The following is a 17,903-nucleotide window of genomic DNA, read 5'->3' on the forward strand; positions in this document are numbered from 1 at the left end:
ACATGGTGAACAGAAAACACGGCAATAAAGGCTAGCTAGAGTGAGCGGAAGAAAAATATAGATCAGAAATTCTCAAAATAATTGATTTGACGAGTTAAGGTGGAATCTTCACGAAGTCGTAATATCTAGCATCCCATCTGCAGTAGTGATACTCTGGCTTAAGATCAAATTTATGGTTAATAACTTATAATGTTACATGGATTAATTTAAGAATTAGAGAATTGCTGTCACAGGGGTAACCTAATCTTGTAGTGCATACTAGATAGATAAATATAAAAGCAAAACCAAAATGGTAAAAACGCGTAAGAATAAACAATTAGAACTAGCACTTGACAAAATGACAGTACGACACAACGAACTCGCACAGTCCTTTGTCAAACTAAAAGGAGATGCCAAAAATGAGTCATCACTGGAGCCTGAAGCGTTGGGCTTCAGTGATGACTCATTTTTGGCAATTGCATAAAAGCATGCAATGTGTGTTATCATACATTGAGAAGAACGAGAAAGTGATGACAGAAGTGCACAAAAGTATTAAAGAAGCTGAAATTAACTATTAATCAGCAGTAAATCAGATAGAGGAGCTTAAGGGCAAAGTGAACGTGAATGGAAAAGAAGTCAACAGAAGGTGCGAGGAAAGAGATAAAGAAACTCGAGACTTGTGTATAAAGAATCACAATGAAGCCTCCGTGTTAATTAATGATTCGTAGCCCAAGATTTAACAGCAGAAGTACAAACTATCAAAAAACATACAGAGGATTTAGCAACGGACATTGATGCTGGCTGCAAATTGATGGTTAGAGCCAAAAGTAATTAGGAGGAGCTAATGGATTCAAGAATTGAGAGAATACTCCTAGACCAAGCGCTCGTGACAAAAAAAGAGAACAATTTTTACAGGCTCATATTTATAGCTACAAGCTTTAGGTTGGTGCATCTAAAAAGCTTCGCAACGTGTTAATGCATATTAGAACATTAACTTAGTTAGAAAAACAAGCTTCTTTAAACAACTTTTACAGTCTGCCATTTATTAAGGCATTCAGCCTAATTCCAAAATCCATAAAAAACGTGAAGGCAGACGGTTTTCTCGATTACGAGGGTAAAGCATGTTCACAATTAAATCATGCGTTTCAAAGCAACTTTTTACAGTCTGCCAAGCATAATTTAGACTAATGTTTGCAAGAGATTTACGAATTACTACAAGGCAGACTGTTTCCCGATACATAAGTATGGAGGTAAATAAATTAATTAACAAATTTTCGACAGTATCTTGGAACAATATTTTACAACGTGAAATTTATTTCAATATAAATTTAACAGCTTACAAAATTGAATGAAACAAATGGCAGCCTAATATGATGTATACATAAGATATTATTTGCAGTCTGTCATTGTATTTCAACAATATTTAGTTACTAAATAAATAAACTATTTAATGACAGTCTAATATGATGTATAAATAAAACTGCAAAATTATTTTTAATTCGCAAAAAAATAATAAATTTTAACAATTTTTTACAGTCTGTCATTGTATCCTGACAATCTAATATTTAGTATGTAAATAAACAAACTGTTGAAAGTAGACGATTTATGATGGTACACTCACCATTAATTGAAACATCTATATCTCGTGATATGACTTTCAACGCAGTTAACCCTGTCTATACTAACTGTGGTTACTAGGTACATCTAGACAGTTGAAGATAACCCTGACTTGTTCGGTGTGATTCCAATGACGCATAACAGTTTTCAATAAAAATACAGAGTTTTCTGAGTAACTAGGATACATATATACAGAGTAATTAGTGAAAGCTTACTTCGACAGTGTATTTTATGTAAAAAGCGGATAATAATATTAAAATCTAATTCTTTAAGAAAAAATAGTATGTTGTGTACCAAGGGTGTAAAATGGGCTTTTTTAGTGTGGAATTTGCATAATTTAGACTAATGTTTGCAAGAGATTTACGAATCTCCACAAGGCAGACTGTTTCCTGATACATCATTATTGAGGTAAATAAATTAATTAAGAAATTTTTGACAATATCTCGTAACAGTTTTTCACAGGCTGCCTATTGAATAAATAACAATTTTTACAACAAATATTTCATATTAAATTATAGGCATACTAATTTACTAAGTTTCAAATGATAAGCAGTTGAACTTGTATACAAAAAATAATAATTTTGAATAATTTTTTACAGTCTGCCATTGTTTTACAACAATATTTAGTTAATTAATAAACAAACTATTAAATGGCAGACGATTTGCAAAGGTACAAATGTGTCAGTATTATAATAAATTATTTTCAAATACCCTAAAACGGTTGTCTGCATGTTTAGTGAGAGCCCACGTTTCGCATCCGTAGAGGCAGTATTATAGTCATATATATTCTTATTTTAACGTTTTTAGACAACAGCCTTGACTTAAGTAAATTACTCACAGCATAGAAGCAAGCATTACCCGAATGGAGTCTCTTATTTATTTCGACAATCTCGTTTCTACAATTTATGGTCGTACCCAGATACCTGAATTCGCTAACCTTTTCAAAAGTACAATTCCCAACTCTGAGATCTCCCTCCCCTCTGCAGATGCCTAGTTTATCCACAATCATGTACTTTGTTTTTGATTCACTCACTTCTAACCCTGTATATTCCGCCGCTTTTATGAGAATTTCCGCGTTTCTTGCTACCGTTTCCCTACAATCCCCCAGTATATCTAAATCATCTGCGTAGCCTAGTATCTGCGTTGTTTCATTAAGCGTTGCGCCCAACTGGCTAACCCGCATTTTTCTAACGACATAGTCCAACGTTAAGTTGAACAGCACCGTAGAGAGCCCATCCCCTTGTTTTGAACCATCGCGTATGGTGAAGGGTTCTGATACATTACCGCCTACTTGGACCTTTCCCGTGCTTCCGTTCAGACATATTTGAATTAATCTCACGAGTTTTTTTGGTACACCGAGAAGTACTATAATTTGATACATTTTGCTTCGCTTAATAGAGTCGTACGCTTTTTTAAAATCTATGAATAGTTGGTGTATGGTTTCGCAAAATTCCCACCTTTTCTCTAACAACTGTCGTATCGTAAACATTTGATCGCTTGTCGATCTGTTGCACCGAAATCCGCACTGATAATCTCCTACTATATCTTCCGCGAATGGAGTGAGTCTAGCTTGTATTACGTTTGACAGAACTTTGTAGCACGTTGCTAAAAGTGAGATACCCCTATATTTATTGCAGTCTGTCTTATCCCCTTTTCAAAGATCGGTATAATGATAGCTCGGTATAATAGATTCCTTCCAATTTTCGGGTATTGTTTTATTCTTCTAGATAGCACATACTAGTTTATAGATTTTAATAGTGAGCTCGACGCCCCCATATTTGAAGCTGGTATAGAATCATTTCCCGCGGCTTTGTTGTTTTTTAGTTTTTTAATCGCGGCCACTTCTTGGTAGCTCGGTTCCCCCACGTGGAGTTCAGCAGTTTGAATTTCGTCCCCCAATTCTTCGCTATTTTCGTGCACGTTTAATAATTTATCGAAACAATTTTTACGCAGCGACAGTAATTCGTTGTCATTTGTTAGGAGGTCCCCGTTTTTGTCCTTCATCAATTGCGCTCTACTCTTAAAACCCTTTCTGATGCGTTAATCCCTCTGTACATTTTGCGGGGGTTATTTCCCTTACTGTTAGTTCCTATTCTCCTAATAAGATTGTTTTGATACTCCTGCTTCTTATTTCTGTAGATCGCGCTCGCCTGTTTCCTTACGTTAGAATACTTTTCTACAGTCCTATTGCTTCTACTGTATAAGCTATCTAATTTAGCCTTTTTGCGCCTCTCAAACCAGAGTTCGCACTCGTCATCAAACCATGGTTTGCTCTTTGGCTTTTTCTTTTTACCTAGTACTTTGTTTGTGGCCTCTTTTACCGTTTTTTCGATGTCCCCCCATAAGCTATTTGGTTCGTCATTCCCCTTCGGTAATGTGTTTGCTTCTTCAAGTGCCTGAAACCTGTTATCAATTTCTATCTGGTACCTAACCCGCTCTGTTCTATCTCGTAGCTTTTCAATATAGAAGCTTTCTACCTTGCTTGTTCGCTTACTATTTTCATTCGTTCCTAATCTAGCTCTTAATTTGGCTACTACTAGGAAGTGGTCCGAGTCGCTATCTGTCCCTCTATGAGCCCTTCGTCGAGAACGTAGTATGGCGTCTTTTTTCAATGAGAAAATTATCAATTTGGTTCTGTGTGGCCCCGTCCGGCGATGTCCACGTTGCTTTGTGTATGTCCTTGTGCTTAAAACACGTAGTTTCGATTATGAGATCTTTTGCCGCTGCGAAATTTCTGACCCTAATACCGTTATTATCGCTGGCTTCGTGCAAGCTTTCCTTCTCTATAGTAGGCCTAAACATTTTCTCCCTACCTATTTTAGCATTAAAATCACCTAATACTATTCTTGTGTCGTTAGACGCGAACTGGTCGATTACCTACTCTAAAGTTTCGTAATAAAGATCCTTAGCTTCTTCTTCTTTGTCCTCTGTAGGACAGTGTACATGAATAAATACATATCTATACCATTCACCTTTGATGATGATGTACGAAAGCCTATCATTGACAGATTGGAAACTTTTAACCGAATGTATGATGCTTTTGCTCACGAGAAATCCGGTGCCTAGGAATCCCCCGCTCCCGGCCCCATACAGGTACGTTAAGTTACTTGATGCTAGTATTCCGCCACCTGGCCTTCGCGATTCCTGTATTGCTACCAAATCTAAATTGTACCTATCAGCTTCCTTTATGAGTTCTTTAAACGCGCCTGCTCTGCATAGACTGCTAACATTCCAAGTTCCGACCCTCAAGTCCCTTTTGGTTTGGTTTTGATTTTTTTGAGCCATGATAGTATGTTAAACCCGCGCGCTTTGGATCCTGTTCTTATCGCAGGTGAGTCCACCGTTCTAGAGGTGATAACCCCCATACCTCTCTAGAACTAAGTATGAGGCTTTCCGACTTCGACAAGGACAGTGTCAACTCGTCATCAGACACACTACGGTTTTATTCTCGCATCCTAACGCCCCCCTGCAAGGCAGCGCGCCTTCGCTGGCATCGTTACCGCGTAAGACCAGGTGACGAATCATTCTACACATCCCCTTCCGGGGCAGTTGTCATCGCTTCCGCATCCTCCCCGGCAACAGGATTTTTGCTCATTTTTGTAATGTGTGGTGAAAGAGATAGATTAAGAGATAAGAGATAATGTGAAGTGCTTTTTGTTGTGGTGCTTGCGTAGTGTTTCTAGATGAATGCGTTTCACAGTGTGAGCTCATCACACCCACGCCTGTTCCTATCGGCTGTCCGCGGCTGCTTATTAAATTTATTCGCAGCAAACCTCTTTCTCAGGGGCTGTTCCTCTATCCGCAACCTGAGGACGCACTGTATACTGGTGATAGGCACCTACCCGTCCGATCTGGACAACAACGCCCAAGACCCGCTTAGAGTGGCAGGATTGTAACAGGCACACAAGTTAATACTTTATTAAAATAAAAATATATACCAATGATAACATTCATTTTTAACCTATTGAAAATATAGAAATTAATCAATAACGATATAACAGATGTGCTCTCGAGCATTTGAGCAGAGATGGCTCATTTCTGATTTAAAGCGTCTATAGCAAGGTTTTTAAAAGAGGCAGATAAAATCAAAAATTTAAACTATCGTGTTCCGAAACATGCTTGAATATATATTGAGATATGATTCCATATAATAAATAAATTAATTTTTGTAACGCAAACACGACTTTCGCAATTTTTGTACCTATTAGGCGGGCGTAAAGAAACTTTTTTTAGACCATCGGGCAAACTAAAAATTTAGCGGGCGTTTTTATTTTGTTTTGCCTGGCGAGCGTTTTTTATTTTTTTTTTGCCCGCATTAGCAGGCAAACAAAAATTAAAAACGCTCGCAAAAATTTTTAAAAGAAAATGGTCAGTAGTTCACATCAAATATACGTATATGTGTGTGTATATAATCATATACACCGGGACTTACGCGGACGCGCGAAGAGTATGTATACACAAGTCACGTTTTATGTTCGAACATTCCCGAAAAGTTATGCGCCAGTCCGCATAAGTCCGGAAAAGTTTGCATAAGTACCGTTTCATATATAACTGTGTCTGCACAAGACCTGTTGTATGAAATTATATGATTATATACATATGTGGGTGTGCGTGTGCGTAAAAGCAGAAATCAGTACATGCGTTACAAAAAATATGGTGTGCACAAAGGGCTAAGTGGGATTTTTGGTCTCCTGTGGTTGCAGTGCTCATCTGTGGCTCGCCTTTACTCGTACTGTGAACTCCACACTAGGCCTAAAAAAGCCCAGTTTACGCCCTTGGTACACAATATACTATTTTGTAACACATGCACGATTTTTGCGTTTTTCGTACCTATTGAGCGGGTGAAAAATACCAGTTTTTTCACCAGCGGGCAAAAAAAGTCGTCAGCGGAAAAAAAGCGAGCAGCAGGCAAAATAGTAAACAGAATTTTTTTGTCCGCTGCCGACTTTTTCTGCCCGCAGATAGAATTTTAAAAATTTTGAAAATAGTTAAAAATTTTTTAACATTTTTAAAATTTTAAGGATTCTAATAAATATTAATACTTGTGTTAATTAATGAAAATGTTAATAATCAATATTACTACTATTTCTAAATACTCATGACTGTGTAGTGGCCGTGTAAAAAACAGCCAATTTACTCCTGCTTATAGCCATGAAAAACGCGAAAATCCGTTTACATACGTCACAAAAACTACGGTGTGCACCAAGGGCTGAGTGGGCTCGTGTGGTTTACAGTAGTTGTCTTCAGCTCGGTGATGCACTCGCCTACGGCTCGTGATACCTCCCCTTCGACTCGTACTGCAGATTACACACTCGGTCTAACAATAAGTAAGAAAGCCCACTTTACGCCCTTGGTACACAATATACTATTTTTTCTTAAAGAATTAGATTCTAATATTATTATCCGCTTTTTCCATAAAATACACTGTCGAAATAAGCTTTCACTAATTACTCTGTGTATATGTATCCTAGTTACTCAGAAAACTCTGTATTTTTATTGAAAACTGTTATGCGTCATTGGAGTCACACAGAACAAGTCAGGGTTATCTTCAACTGTCTAGATGTACCTAGTAACCATAGTTAGTATAGACAGAGTTAACTGCGTTGAAAGTCATATCACGCGATATAGATGTTTCAATTAATGGTGAGTGTACCATCATAAATCGTCTACTTTCAACAGTTTGTTTATTTACATACTAAATATTAGATTGTCAGGATACAATGGCTGACTGTAAAAAATTGTTAAAAATTATTATTTTTTTTGCGAATTAAAAATAATTTTGCAGTTTTATTTATACATCATATTAGACTGTCATTAAATAGTTTATTTATTTAGTAACTAAATATTGTTGAAATACAATGACAGACTGCAAATAATATCTTATGTATACATCATATTAGGCTGCAATTTGTTTCATTCAATTTTGTAAGCTGTTAAATTTATATTGAAATAAATTTCACGTTGTAAAATATTGTTCCAAGATACTGTCGAAAATTTGTTAATTAATTTATTTACCTCCATAATTATGTATCGGGAAACAGTCTGCCTTGTGGAAATTCATAAATCTCTTGCAAACATTAGTCTAAATTGCGCTTGGCAGACTGTAAAAAGTTGTTTTGAAACACATGAGTTGATAGGCTATAGGCATACCAGAACATAGACATACTAAAACACCCCCTCTCCTCTCAGAGTGTTTCAGTACCCGATGAGAGAGTGGGGATAATTTTTCCTCTCTCTCTATTATGTTTTGGAATGCCTATAACGTTCTCTACTTTTTTTTTTTTATTTTACTTTACAGTTTATGCTGATAGAACAATTTCATGGGTTTGACGTTGTGCAATGCACAGGTCGTCTTATAGCTTGGATTATGATTTGTGCATACTGTGACGCACTTAAAAGATGGTTTTGACGGATAGCCATACTGTTCAATATTGTGAACAGGAAATTTGAATCGTTGAAGCCATTTCTGTTTTAATGCACCCATGACAACAATTTTTGATGCATCATGTAAAGCGTCACGAAGCAAGTTTCCAATTTGAGAGTAGTCATGTCCATCCGTTTTCCACCTGATGCCATGATAATTATGTTTGAGCCATTTGTTTTCCCTTTGCATTTTGTCTGAGAGTTTTTTCCATGAGAAGGGATTTTTGAATGTTAGAACAATAGGATCTGCACTATTTTCCTTGAGAGATATGATTGCTAATTCCTTTAGAATATAATCTTCTTCGGTTTGCTTGAAACCAGTCATGTCTACTGCATACTCCATTTTCCGATGCAGCTTAGACGAGCTTCTTGACATCTCCACTAATAGGATTGTACTGAACGATGCGATCGTGTAAGATTAGACAGTAGGCTGAAGTGTTAGCAGGAAAATCTTTTATAGCCTCAAACTCCTGACGTACATCGACAGGAGCGCTCTTGAGAGATTCGTTTTGTCGTGAACAGTCAATAACTACGAGTGGTGCAAAGTTGAGAAACGAAGACTTTGTCAGCAGCGGTTGCGGATCTCTTCCATAATAGGAAATTTGAAAATTAGCGTACATATCATAGAGAATGGCAAACTGATTTTTAGCTATGTCGAGATTCATATTGTTGTATGGATAATATTGTGAATTCAAGAAAAGTTTCACATTACTCAACTCACAATGGTCAAATCGACTGGCGTTTGCAGTTCTCATCGATTTTCTCTTTGTTTGCAGTCCAAGAATCACAAAACGAGGTTTTTCCAATTGATTTGATGTTTTCACTGTCCAGACGTGTTTAGTAGTGCTTGGGAGAAGAGGATATTCAAATAACTCCCAAGAACGGAAACACATGGAGATAGGATTATCTTTACCAATGAAATTCAATAGCTGGATTTTTTGTTTATCAGATGCAACAACATATGGCATCAACCACTCCATCTTTGATACTTTTACTTCGTAATCTTCATAAGTAGTTACACCAAATGCTACAGCGCCTTCCTGGATTATTACATTCAAGTCGCTTCTCGATCTTGTGAGAATGAGCTCATGCTTCATATTAACTATTATCTTTTTATAGTCTTCTGCAAAACCCAAGATCATACTCAGTGGAATCGCAACGTCAAAATTTCCTTTGTCATCTACGACCGATTTAATGCTGCATTCTCCAGCATATCATTCTGATTTATGTTAAATGACATCAATCCTTTCATAACACTGCTCAGACCAACATTTTTACTTTTATCTATCTCCACAGCATTAATCTCATAACGAATTTCATCAAACAGATGACAAATGCCATTGTTGACAAATTTAGTTTTAGCAAGTGCTGCTGATCTACCTTTTACTTGCAATTTTCCATATATATGGATAGAGCTGCGAGATGGTAAGAGACATAGATCTTGATGTTGGATAGAAATACGAATTTCATCGCTGTTGTCAAAGCTTAATGATGAGTATGGTTGATGTGCGTGTACTTCGTAATGAGCAATAGACTCATCGAATACGACACCTGATCAAATGCTTAGAATTTCGTCCATTTTTCTGGAAGCAGCAAGAATCAAGAACACGTGAATTTTTTCCACGAACTTTTAGTCCTAGACTTTTCAGAAACTGAATGCTCTTGCGTGTTAACGGTTTGAGTTTTTTCGGTCGACTGATGACTGGTTGCCATGATGACTGATTTATATATGATCCAGAATTGTAAACGAACCCATTATACAGATTTGATGTGAAGTCTAATAGTGATTTCCTCTCCTCGAAAATTTAACAAATTTCCATCCTGATCGACAATTTGAATTTGTAGATGATCTATGCACTTGACACTGACCGGTAGATATATGACGTGTGACGGAACTTCTATGATTTTATATCCCGGAGGCACTCTGGGAAAGAACTCATGGATTGTATGAACTTTCTTATTATTGATATAAGCACCTTCAGTAATATTGCACTCAACTCTGAGTGCATTGATTCTCAATATTTTCACTGGTAAATCAGAGCTGTGTTGAATGTTCTCTTCGAGAGTGCGAGGAGCAAAGCCAAGGAGACTGCCTATGGAATCGTGAGGTGTGAGATTTATCGGATGACTGCAGAGAATTTCACTTCTAAGAGTATTGTTGTTAGATTTCAAAGAGAATTCGATTCCTTTGGATTTCAAAGTTGTTTGTAAAAATTGATTAATAGCATCAATCTCATAACTGCCAGTAGGGATATTAATAATAATATCTCCGTTTAAATGCCGTTTATTATTTGAATAGTCAACATTGGGAATAGAGTTAAATGATAAAAGTTCAACTAAACCCAAGACAAAATTTTTATGCTTCGGTAGTTCAATCGAAGGAAAATATTGCGCTTCTAAGACAGATGAATTTCCTGAGAGACTTACAAGGAAAGGTTCATTGAAAAATATTAATTTTAAGCCGAGATATTTAAAAAAAACGCTTTTTGGGGGTTATCTTTAGGGGAGGTTTTTACCCCTTAAAAGTGAAAATTAGCCGATAAAAAAAAATACGTGTCTTATTTTTTTATGTTCTACAACATATATGAAAATCATCAAAATCGGTGAGTTCGGGTTGGGTACCTTTCCTTGTTAGAGTGAAGCTATCTTCCATGACTGATCGGAAGATAATGATTCCATTCGTCAGTGAGCACCTCTTTTATAGTCTCCCAGCTAAGAAAAAAAGACAAAGATGGCCACATATAAAAGAGTCAAAATTTTGATATCTTTTATAGTTGTATTTCACTTCTTTCACGTTAAAATACAACATGAGATCTTTAGGAGGTTTAAGATCGCTACTGACTTGATGACCACTGCCGATATGAGGTTTCATAAATAATCCCATTCCAGTTTTATAGGGCTTAAGATGAAGACCTTTGCCTAAAGCAATAGCTTCCATGGTCTTATTATGCCTCTTACTTTCTTCATGATTTTTCTGCGCAGCTTTAGCATCATTAACTGCTTTAGCTATTCCAGCAGCACCTTCTGCTAGAGCATCGGTGGCACTTAGTCCTGCGAACAATGGAATGAGAAAAGGAAGAACTACACCAATTTTTGATGGAAGCGGCAGAACACGTGGAATGATAACTTTTTTCTTTCCACCTACACTTTTAACAGCTTGACGTGCACCCTTCAAGGCTGATTGAATAACCTTGCGAGAATGTTTACTTGCTGTCATTTTTTTTAGCTACAGTCACTAACTTATTAAATTTCAATCCCATTCCGGTTTTTCCTTTTAATTTCATAGCATCGCTAACAGCAAAAGCAAAAGCTTTTTCACCAAGACTAGCATCCTTGGCTCTGACACGTTGCATAGCTTCCTCAGCAAGCTTCTTGTCTGCAGCTTTACGATCTCCGTTTTTATCGGAGTAAACAATGTCATGTTTTTTACACGCCTGATCAAGCGGATTAATGCCAGGATCTCCTCTTTTCATTCGCTTTTTCAATTTGGTTCCGGGACCGCAGTATTGATATCCAGGAAGATGCATTTCAACAGGTAAGTTATTGATAACTTTATCAAGCAATCCATAGCCTTTCGGCTATTTCTGAGATTTATGTATGATCATCTCTCTTCGAGCGTTGATTCACAACTGACGTTCATGGTATAAAAAGGGCGTTTATATTTCAAGAGCTCAATGTTATATCTGACTCTGTTGAGTTAACATGGATTTTACCGAGCAGAACGTCAAACTCCCCGAGACAAATTTCGATTTTGGAAAAGAGAAAAGAAAAAAGCGTCATGGGGAATTACTACCAGACAGTATACGAGCAGTATTCTGTGGGCCATCGAACTGTGGAAAAACAAATAGTTTATTGGCTTTAATAACACATCCCAATGGTCTTAGGTTTGAAAATTTCTATGTATACTCTAAATCCTTGAATCAGCCAAAGTATCAATTTCTCAAAAATGTCCTGGATCCGATTGAAGGAGTATCATATCTTCCGTTCAGTGAACATGATTCTGTAGTATCTCCGGATGAAGCCCTTCCAAATTCAATTATGATTTTTGATGATGTGGCATGTGAGAAGCAGGATAACGTCAGAGCATTCTTCTGTATGGGGAGACATAAAAGTGTAGATAGTTTCTATCTATGTCAATCTTATGCTCATATAGGAAAACATTTGATTAGGGATAATGTCAATTTGTTAGTAATGTATCGACAAGATGATGTAAATCTTAAACATATCTATGAAGATCATGTGAACACCGATTTAACTTTTAATGAATTTTGAAATCTTTGTTCTGAATGTTGGAAGAATGATAGATATGGATTCATTGTTATTGACAAAGATAGATCGATGAATGAGGGTAGATACAGAAAAGGATTTGACTGTTTTGCAATAAAAAAGGAATTATGAGTCTCAAACTTGCAGTTCAGTTGTAGACATCACCACGTCAGCATGTCAGACTTCAAGAAAGAGAAGAATGTTCTTAGTGAGCTCTTGCGAGCTCGTGACGCTATTAAAAAAAATACACTTTATTAAAACAGGAGAAAGATGATTTTGAAAAAGTCATCGGTGATACTCTAAAACCAGTCATCTCACCACTTGATAAACTTGTTGAGATGAAAAGTGAAAGCACACTGCAGCAACCATTTAATCATATTTTGGATAAAAACAGCGGCAGTAAGAAAATGAAAAAACGAATGAAAATCGATCGATCAAGTTTTCTCAACGATCAAAATAAGAAAAATAAATCAAGTTTATTGGATTATACTTTTTATGATTATGATGATGATGATGATGATGATGATGTTTATGACACAATAACCAATTCTACATTTAGATCCGCGAGTGGAAAAAATGAATCAGCTGAAGACTTTTTATCATTGCTAGATAAAAGCCGTAGAACGATTGATAATATATACGGAGTGCGAAAGGTTGATGAAGTGTATATGAATGGTGATTCAGAAATTGAATTTGATGATAAATATGTCAAAGTCAGAAATGAAAGTTATCCTAAAACGAGTGGACTGATGGAATTGCTATTTAAAAAATATCCGGATGATCTTCTTCTGAGCTCATCAGATCGTGCAAATTATCGCAAGATTCTGGAAGCAACAAATGCTCATCAGAAAAAATTCAGCAAAGATGAATCTATACGAATGTCGAGTAGTAATAAATATAAGAATATTTTAGCACCAATGTTCCGCAGCACTCCACGTAAAAAGAACAGTAGCAGCAGAGGAGGTCTCATACCTAAATATAAAATAGCTAAGAAAAATTCTTCCATTGATCTCGTCTACTAGGATGATCCAAACGAGCTTACTGAGAGACTTCGATTATTGATTGCCGAACGATCAGCTGGAAATAATAATCACGTCAATGAAATCCAGTCGATTATTGAGGAATTACGTGAAGCTGGGCATATATATTGATACGCAACTTTCTTTTTTGCATCAGTACTACCATGAGTCTTGATGTGTTTGGAAGAAAACTTGAGGGCTCGCAAGTGAGTCGTGGTCCTCCAGGCATTGGTTTCAATTTTACACCGGACGGTGATTTTGATTTAGAAAACAAGCGACTTTGCAACCTAGGACCGCCTAATCATCCAAACGATGCAATCACACTGCATTCGCTGAAAGTTATTCTACAAACTGAAATAAATTATATAGCTACTAAAATTGCTGGAATTGGTGAAGTTATAGAAGAATATAAGCAGCAAGTTGAAAAACATCAATTGGAAGTGAATGCAAAATTGCGTTATTTTTATAGTACAACTCTTCGCAATTACTCTGGTGTTGATTATATCATTGAAGAAGTGAATAAACAATTAAAAGTTCGTATAGACGAATTTCCAGATGGATTTTCATCTACTGTAAACGAAGATGGAACGTCATAGAGTAGCTGAAGAGCTGCACAAGCCAGCACGTCGGCGATATAAGAGAAGAAAACATGACATGGAATAGACGAGACTTGGCAAGCTGATCTTGTAGAAATGATACCATATTCTAAAGAAAACAAAAGTTTTCATTACTTACTCACTGTCATAGATATATTTTCAAAGTATGCATGGGCCATGCCAGTCAAGTCAAAGAGTGGTAATGATGTTACTGCAGCTATGAAGTTAATACTAAAAGAAGGACGAGTACCGAAGAATCTACAAACTGACCAAGGAAAAGAATTTTACAATTTAATTTTTCAAAAACTTATGAAGAAGCACAATATACACTTATACTCTTCGCATAGTAATCTTCATGCAAGTATATGCGAACGATTCAATAGAACATTAAAAAATGCAATGTGGACAGAATTCAGCAAACAGGGAAGCTATAAATGTTTGGATATTCTACCTAACTTACTCAAAGCATACAATTTGAGAAAACATCGGACAACAGGAATCGAGCCTGAAAATGTTGCACTGGCAAATGAGCGAGAAGTCAAGAGACGTTTTCCAAATGAAAAGTCGCCAGTGAAAAAACCGAAATTTAAAGTAGTAGATAAAGTACGAATAAGTAGGATAAAAAATGTTTTTGAAAAAGGTTACACACCAAACTGGTCTACTGAAATTTTTACAATAACGCGAGTTGTCAAAACTAATCCGACAACATACCACCTCAAAGATTATAACAATAAAACCGTCTCAGGTGGCTTTTATGAAACAGAAATTCATAAAACTATGTATCCTGAAATTTATCTAGTAGAAAAAGTATTAAGAAAAAGTGGTAAACGTGTATATGTTAAATGGCTAGGATTTAGTGACGAGCATAATAGTTGGATAAAAAAAGCAGATGTATTATGTTTATCATATTAAATTTATTCATGTATTATTATTATGTGCAAGTTAATAAAAAATATATCTTTGTAAAATCAATTTGTGATTTATTCATTCTTATTGAGTACTAGAATCGAACTTAAAAGAAGATCAACCCAGATATTTTAAAAATAAACAAAGTTTATTTGCACTATTGCAGAGTGAATTGAAAAACGCTTCATCTTTCAGAATAGCCGATGAAATCTTCTCTGGCAGGAAAACTTGAAAGCTGTCATCAAGTTCAGCAACAATCTTCGTACCGAACCTTGTCTTGACCTCTTTCAGTGCTGTCACCATATACTGATGATCTTTTTTCATGTCTGTTGCTCTTTTCTTTGGCAAGAACTCTCGCTCAGCAATCTTGTTGAGTGCAGATAGATCCATTCTGAAAAAAGCATAAATAAAAATTTATGTTAGAGAAAATTGTATTAAAGACAAGTAATGAGGGAGAACTATGAAATATAACTTACTTATTATGAAGTTAGGTGAGCCTTGGTCTCTTTGTAGAAGGTTCGTTGTTCGCTTCGATTTCTCGAATGTGCTCCTCATTGTTGTCCGTGCGTTCATATAGCCCATTTCCCACCAGAATTCCTGCCCTTTCCATTGCCTCTAGTAAGATATCCCTTCTCTCTTCTGATTCTAATCTTATCTTATCTAATGATGGATCCCATTCGTGCATGAACTCCTCAGGCACATCGTATTCAATCCTGATTTGTTCACCTTCATCCCCCCTCCCACTTTCTCCCTCTCTTTTTTCTTCTGCTTCATTGCCATTAGCTGCATTGTATCCCCTCTCCTCCGCTTCCCCCTCTACATGCATTGCAGCTTGCGCCATCTGTTCTTCCATAATTCTGTAATGACCCCAGGGCAAAGTATCTGTACTATGAGGTAATAAGTATCTTTTATCATAGTGAGGACTTAGAGCAATTTTTTCTTGTTTTTCAGTATGGACTATGTATAATTTTGAACGAATATTGCACTGCTCACGTTTTATAATAACAAGATCTTGAAGACATTTTCGATAATCTTCGAATGTGATTGATTTCTTTACTACATTGGATTTTATCCCTTTGGCTTTTTTCACTGTCTCAGCTCCATCAATCAAAATACTATACATTTTGCTTCTTAAACCTACGAACTCTGTCATAATCTTGCCACAGCATTCGTCTTTCATCAATCCAGGAACTTTTTTATTAACACGCGGAATTTCAAACTGATTATTCTCATCATAATCAGAAGTATCAAACTTGTGTATATCTTCTTTCATTATTTGATACATATCAATGTCCGCAACTTCGTATATTAAACTATCTGTATCTGTATAAAGAAGTTTACATTTTTTCCTACTCGTTGTTTCATATATGAATAATGAAAATCATATACTAATGTTTTTGACAAATCGAGAATACAGAGACCAACATAAATTGGTTTCTTGATTGTTATACTTGTCTTCTTTAGCTGAATAGCAACTAAATTTTCATCAAAGATTGCACAACTATGAAAATTTTGTTGAGCTATACGTGCTTCTGCTCCATATCGACCTGTAAATTTATTCACTAAACGCACATCAACGCGAGATCGCTCTCTCTCTCTCTCTCTCTCTCTCTCTCTCTCTCTCTCTCTCTCTCTCTCGATACACTTTCCATAGACAGCATTAATTAATAATTTATAAAACAGTTTTTCAACTCTGTATTTAGTTCGACATATGGTTTGAGCCAGGCCTTCTGCTCAAAACTCAAAATTCTATGCACCTTTTTCAGCCGAAGTCCATTATCTAACGTCTGTTTCAGTGCTCGATAATGAATTACATACCTTGTCTTATCATTCAAAGTAGTTAAAAGTTTCTTCTGTTTAGAGCCAGGTGGTGTACGATGCTCTGCGCAAAAAGGGAGATCTCAATGATCATCGTGTACTTCTTCAGGATACTCTAAGTCAACTTCAGCAAAATAGCCTATGTCAGAAGCTGGTGGTGTATTGAAAAAACATGTATTTGTCTCATATTCTATCCATTTAAATTTTCCAACTGGCAAAGATTGTACCATTGCCCATCCATAAAGATTATTTATATCAAAATATAAGAGAGTCTTTGTTTTCTGCTCCTTATCATATGAAGGTCCCATATATGGATTGTTTGTCTTGGCATACCGATTACAACATTGACTTATTCTACCTCGAATCCCTGCTTCAATAAACATCAGCATGTCAATATCTGTAAGAAGCTCCAATTCCACCTTTGTCATTTTAAGAGCTGCTGAAAATGTTAGTCCAGGAGTCGTGTAAAAATGTGCAGGGCATAAATCATATACTCTAAGAGATGTCTCCCGAAAACTTTCAAAAACATCAGCCAATAATAAAACATCTGTTTTCAAGTATAGATCAGAATATTCGCCTAAAGTTTTTATATTAAACATATTCCAGACTTGAACAGCATGATTGTAATCTTTCTCAGTAATATGTGAATCTGTTAATTTGTTGTAAAATTCATTTTTTTCTGGCAGTTTTGATGTCATTAGTTTATCTAATTCATTAACAAAATCATATGGAAATTCGTTGACAAATATATCGTCGCACTTTCACTAGTAAAATATTTAATGTCCGTTGTTTCCTCTCCACTTTTCTGCATAGAAAATTCGGCGATGAAGTCAGAATTAACTTTCACTGCATTATACTCATCTAAGCAGCTCTTTACCTTATCATTAAAGAGCTTTTGTGCATCGTTTAAAAAACTTAGAATATCAACATGTTTTATATTCACTACCATACCACTTCTAATTCTATTCTGAAAAGCTGACTGCACATCTCGCCACTCTACTCTAGCTTCAGTTTCTTCATCCGCTTGTAAACTACCTCCACACCGAAGGTGTTGTTTGAATTCAACGTGTATGCACGACAAATGTGTTAAACAAGTTTGACACTTTTGTTTTTCTCCTCGCGTTAAATTCGCTTTATCAGTTTTATCGTTCAATTCCTTTATCGTAGAATTACACACGTCCAGCCAATGATAAATATCTTCATCGCTCATATCATTTTTACTTTGTATGGTGTCACGAAGTAAGCCAACAAGACGTTCAAAAAAATCCATCGAATTCAT

The 17,903-nt window shown here is 36.1% G+C and overlaps 2 protein-coding genes across 6 annotated transcripts in view; one reads left to right on the forward strand and one right to left on the reverse strand.

The window, feature by feature from the left end:
• LOC103316355 (myelin regulatory factor) overlaps positions 1 to 17,903 on the forward strand; it is a 299,437-nt gene that overhangs the window by 76,455 nt on the left and 205,079 nt on the right. The window lies entirely within an intron of this gene.
• LOC116416070 lies at positions 15,128 to 16,395 on the reverse strand. The gene is made up of 2 exons (XM_031922452.1): positions 15,283 to 16,395; positions 15,128 to 15,197 (listed from the first exon to the last, which is right to left on the reverse strand). Exon 1 carries the CDS (start codon positions 16,089 to 16,091, stop codon positions 15,294 to 15,296), a length of 798 nt encoding a protein of 265 aa, XP_031778312.1. The 5' UTR covers positions 16,092 to 16,395; the 3' UTR covers positions 15,128 to 15,197; positions 15,283 to 15,293.

The sequence above is a fragment of the Nasonia vitripennis genome (assembly GCF_009193385.2).
Source record: "Nasonia vitripennis strain AsymCx chromosome 1 unlocalized genomic scaffold, Nvit_psr_1.1 chr1_random0016, whole genome shotgun sequence".
NCBI classification, from domain to species: domain Eukaryota; kingdom Metazoa; phylum Arthropoda; class Insecta; order Hymenoptera; family Pteromalidae; genus Nasonia; species Nasonia vitripennis.

Excerpts from the sequence above, each read along its gene's own strand:
- LOC116416070 (XM_031922452.1), bottom strand. The coding sequence starts at position 16,091 with ATGTATCAAATAATGAAAGAAGATATACACAAGTTTGATACTTCTGAT.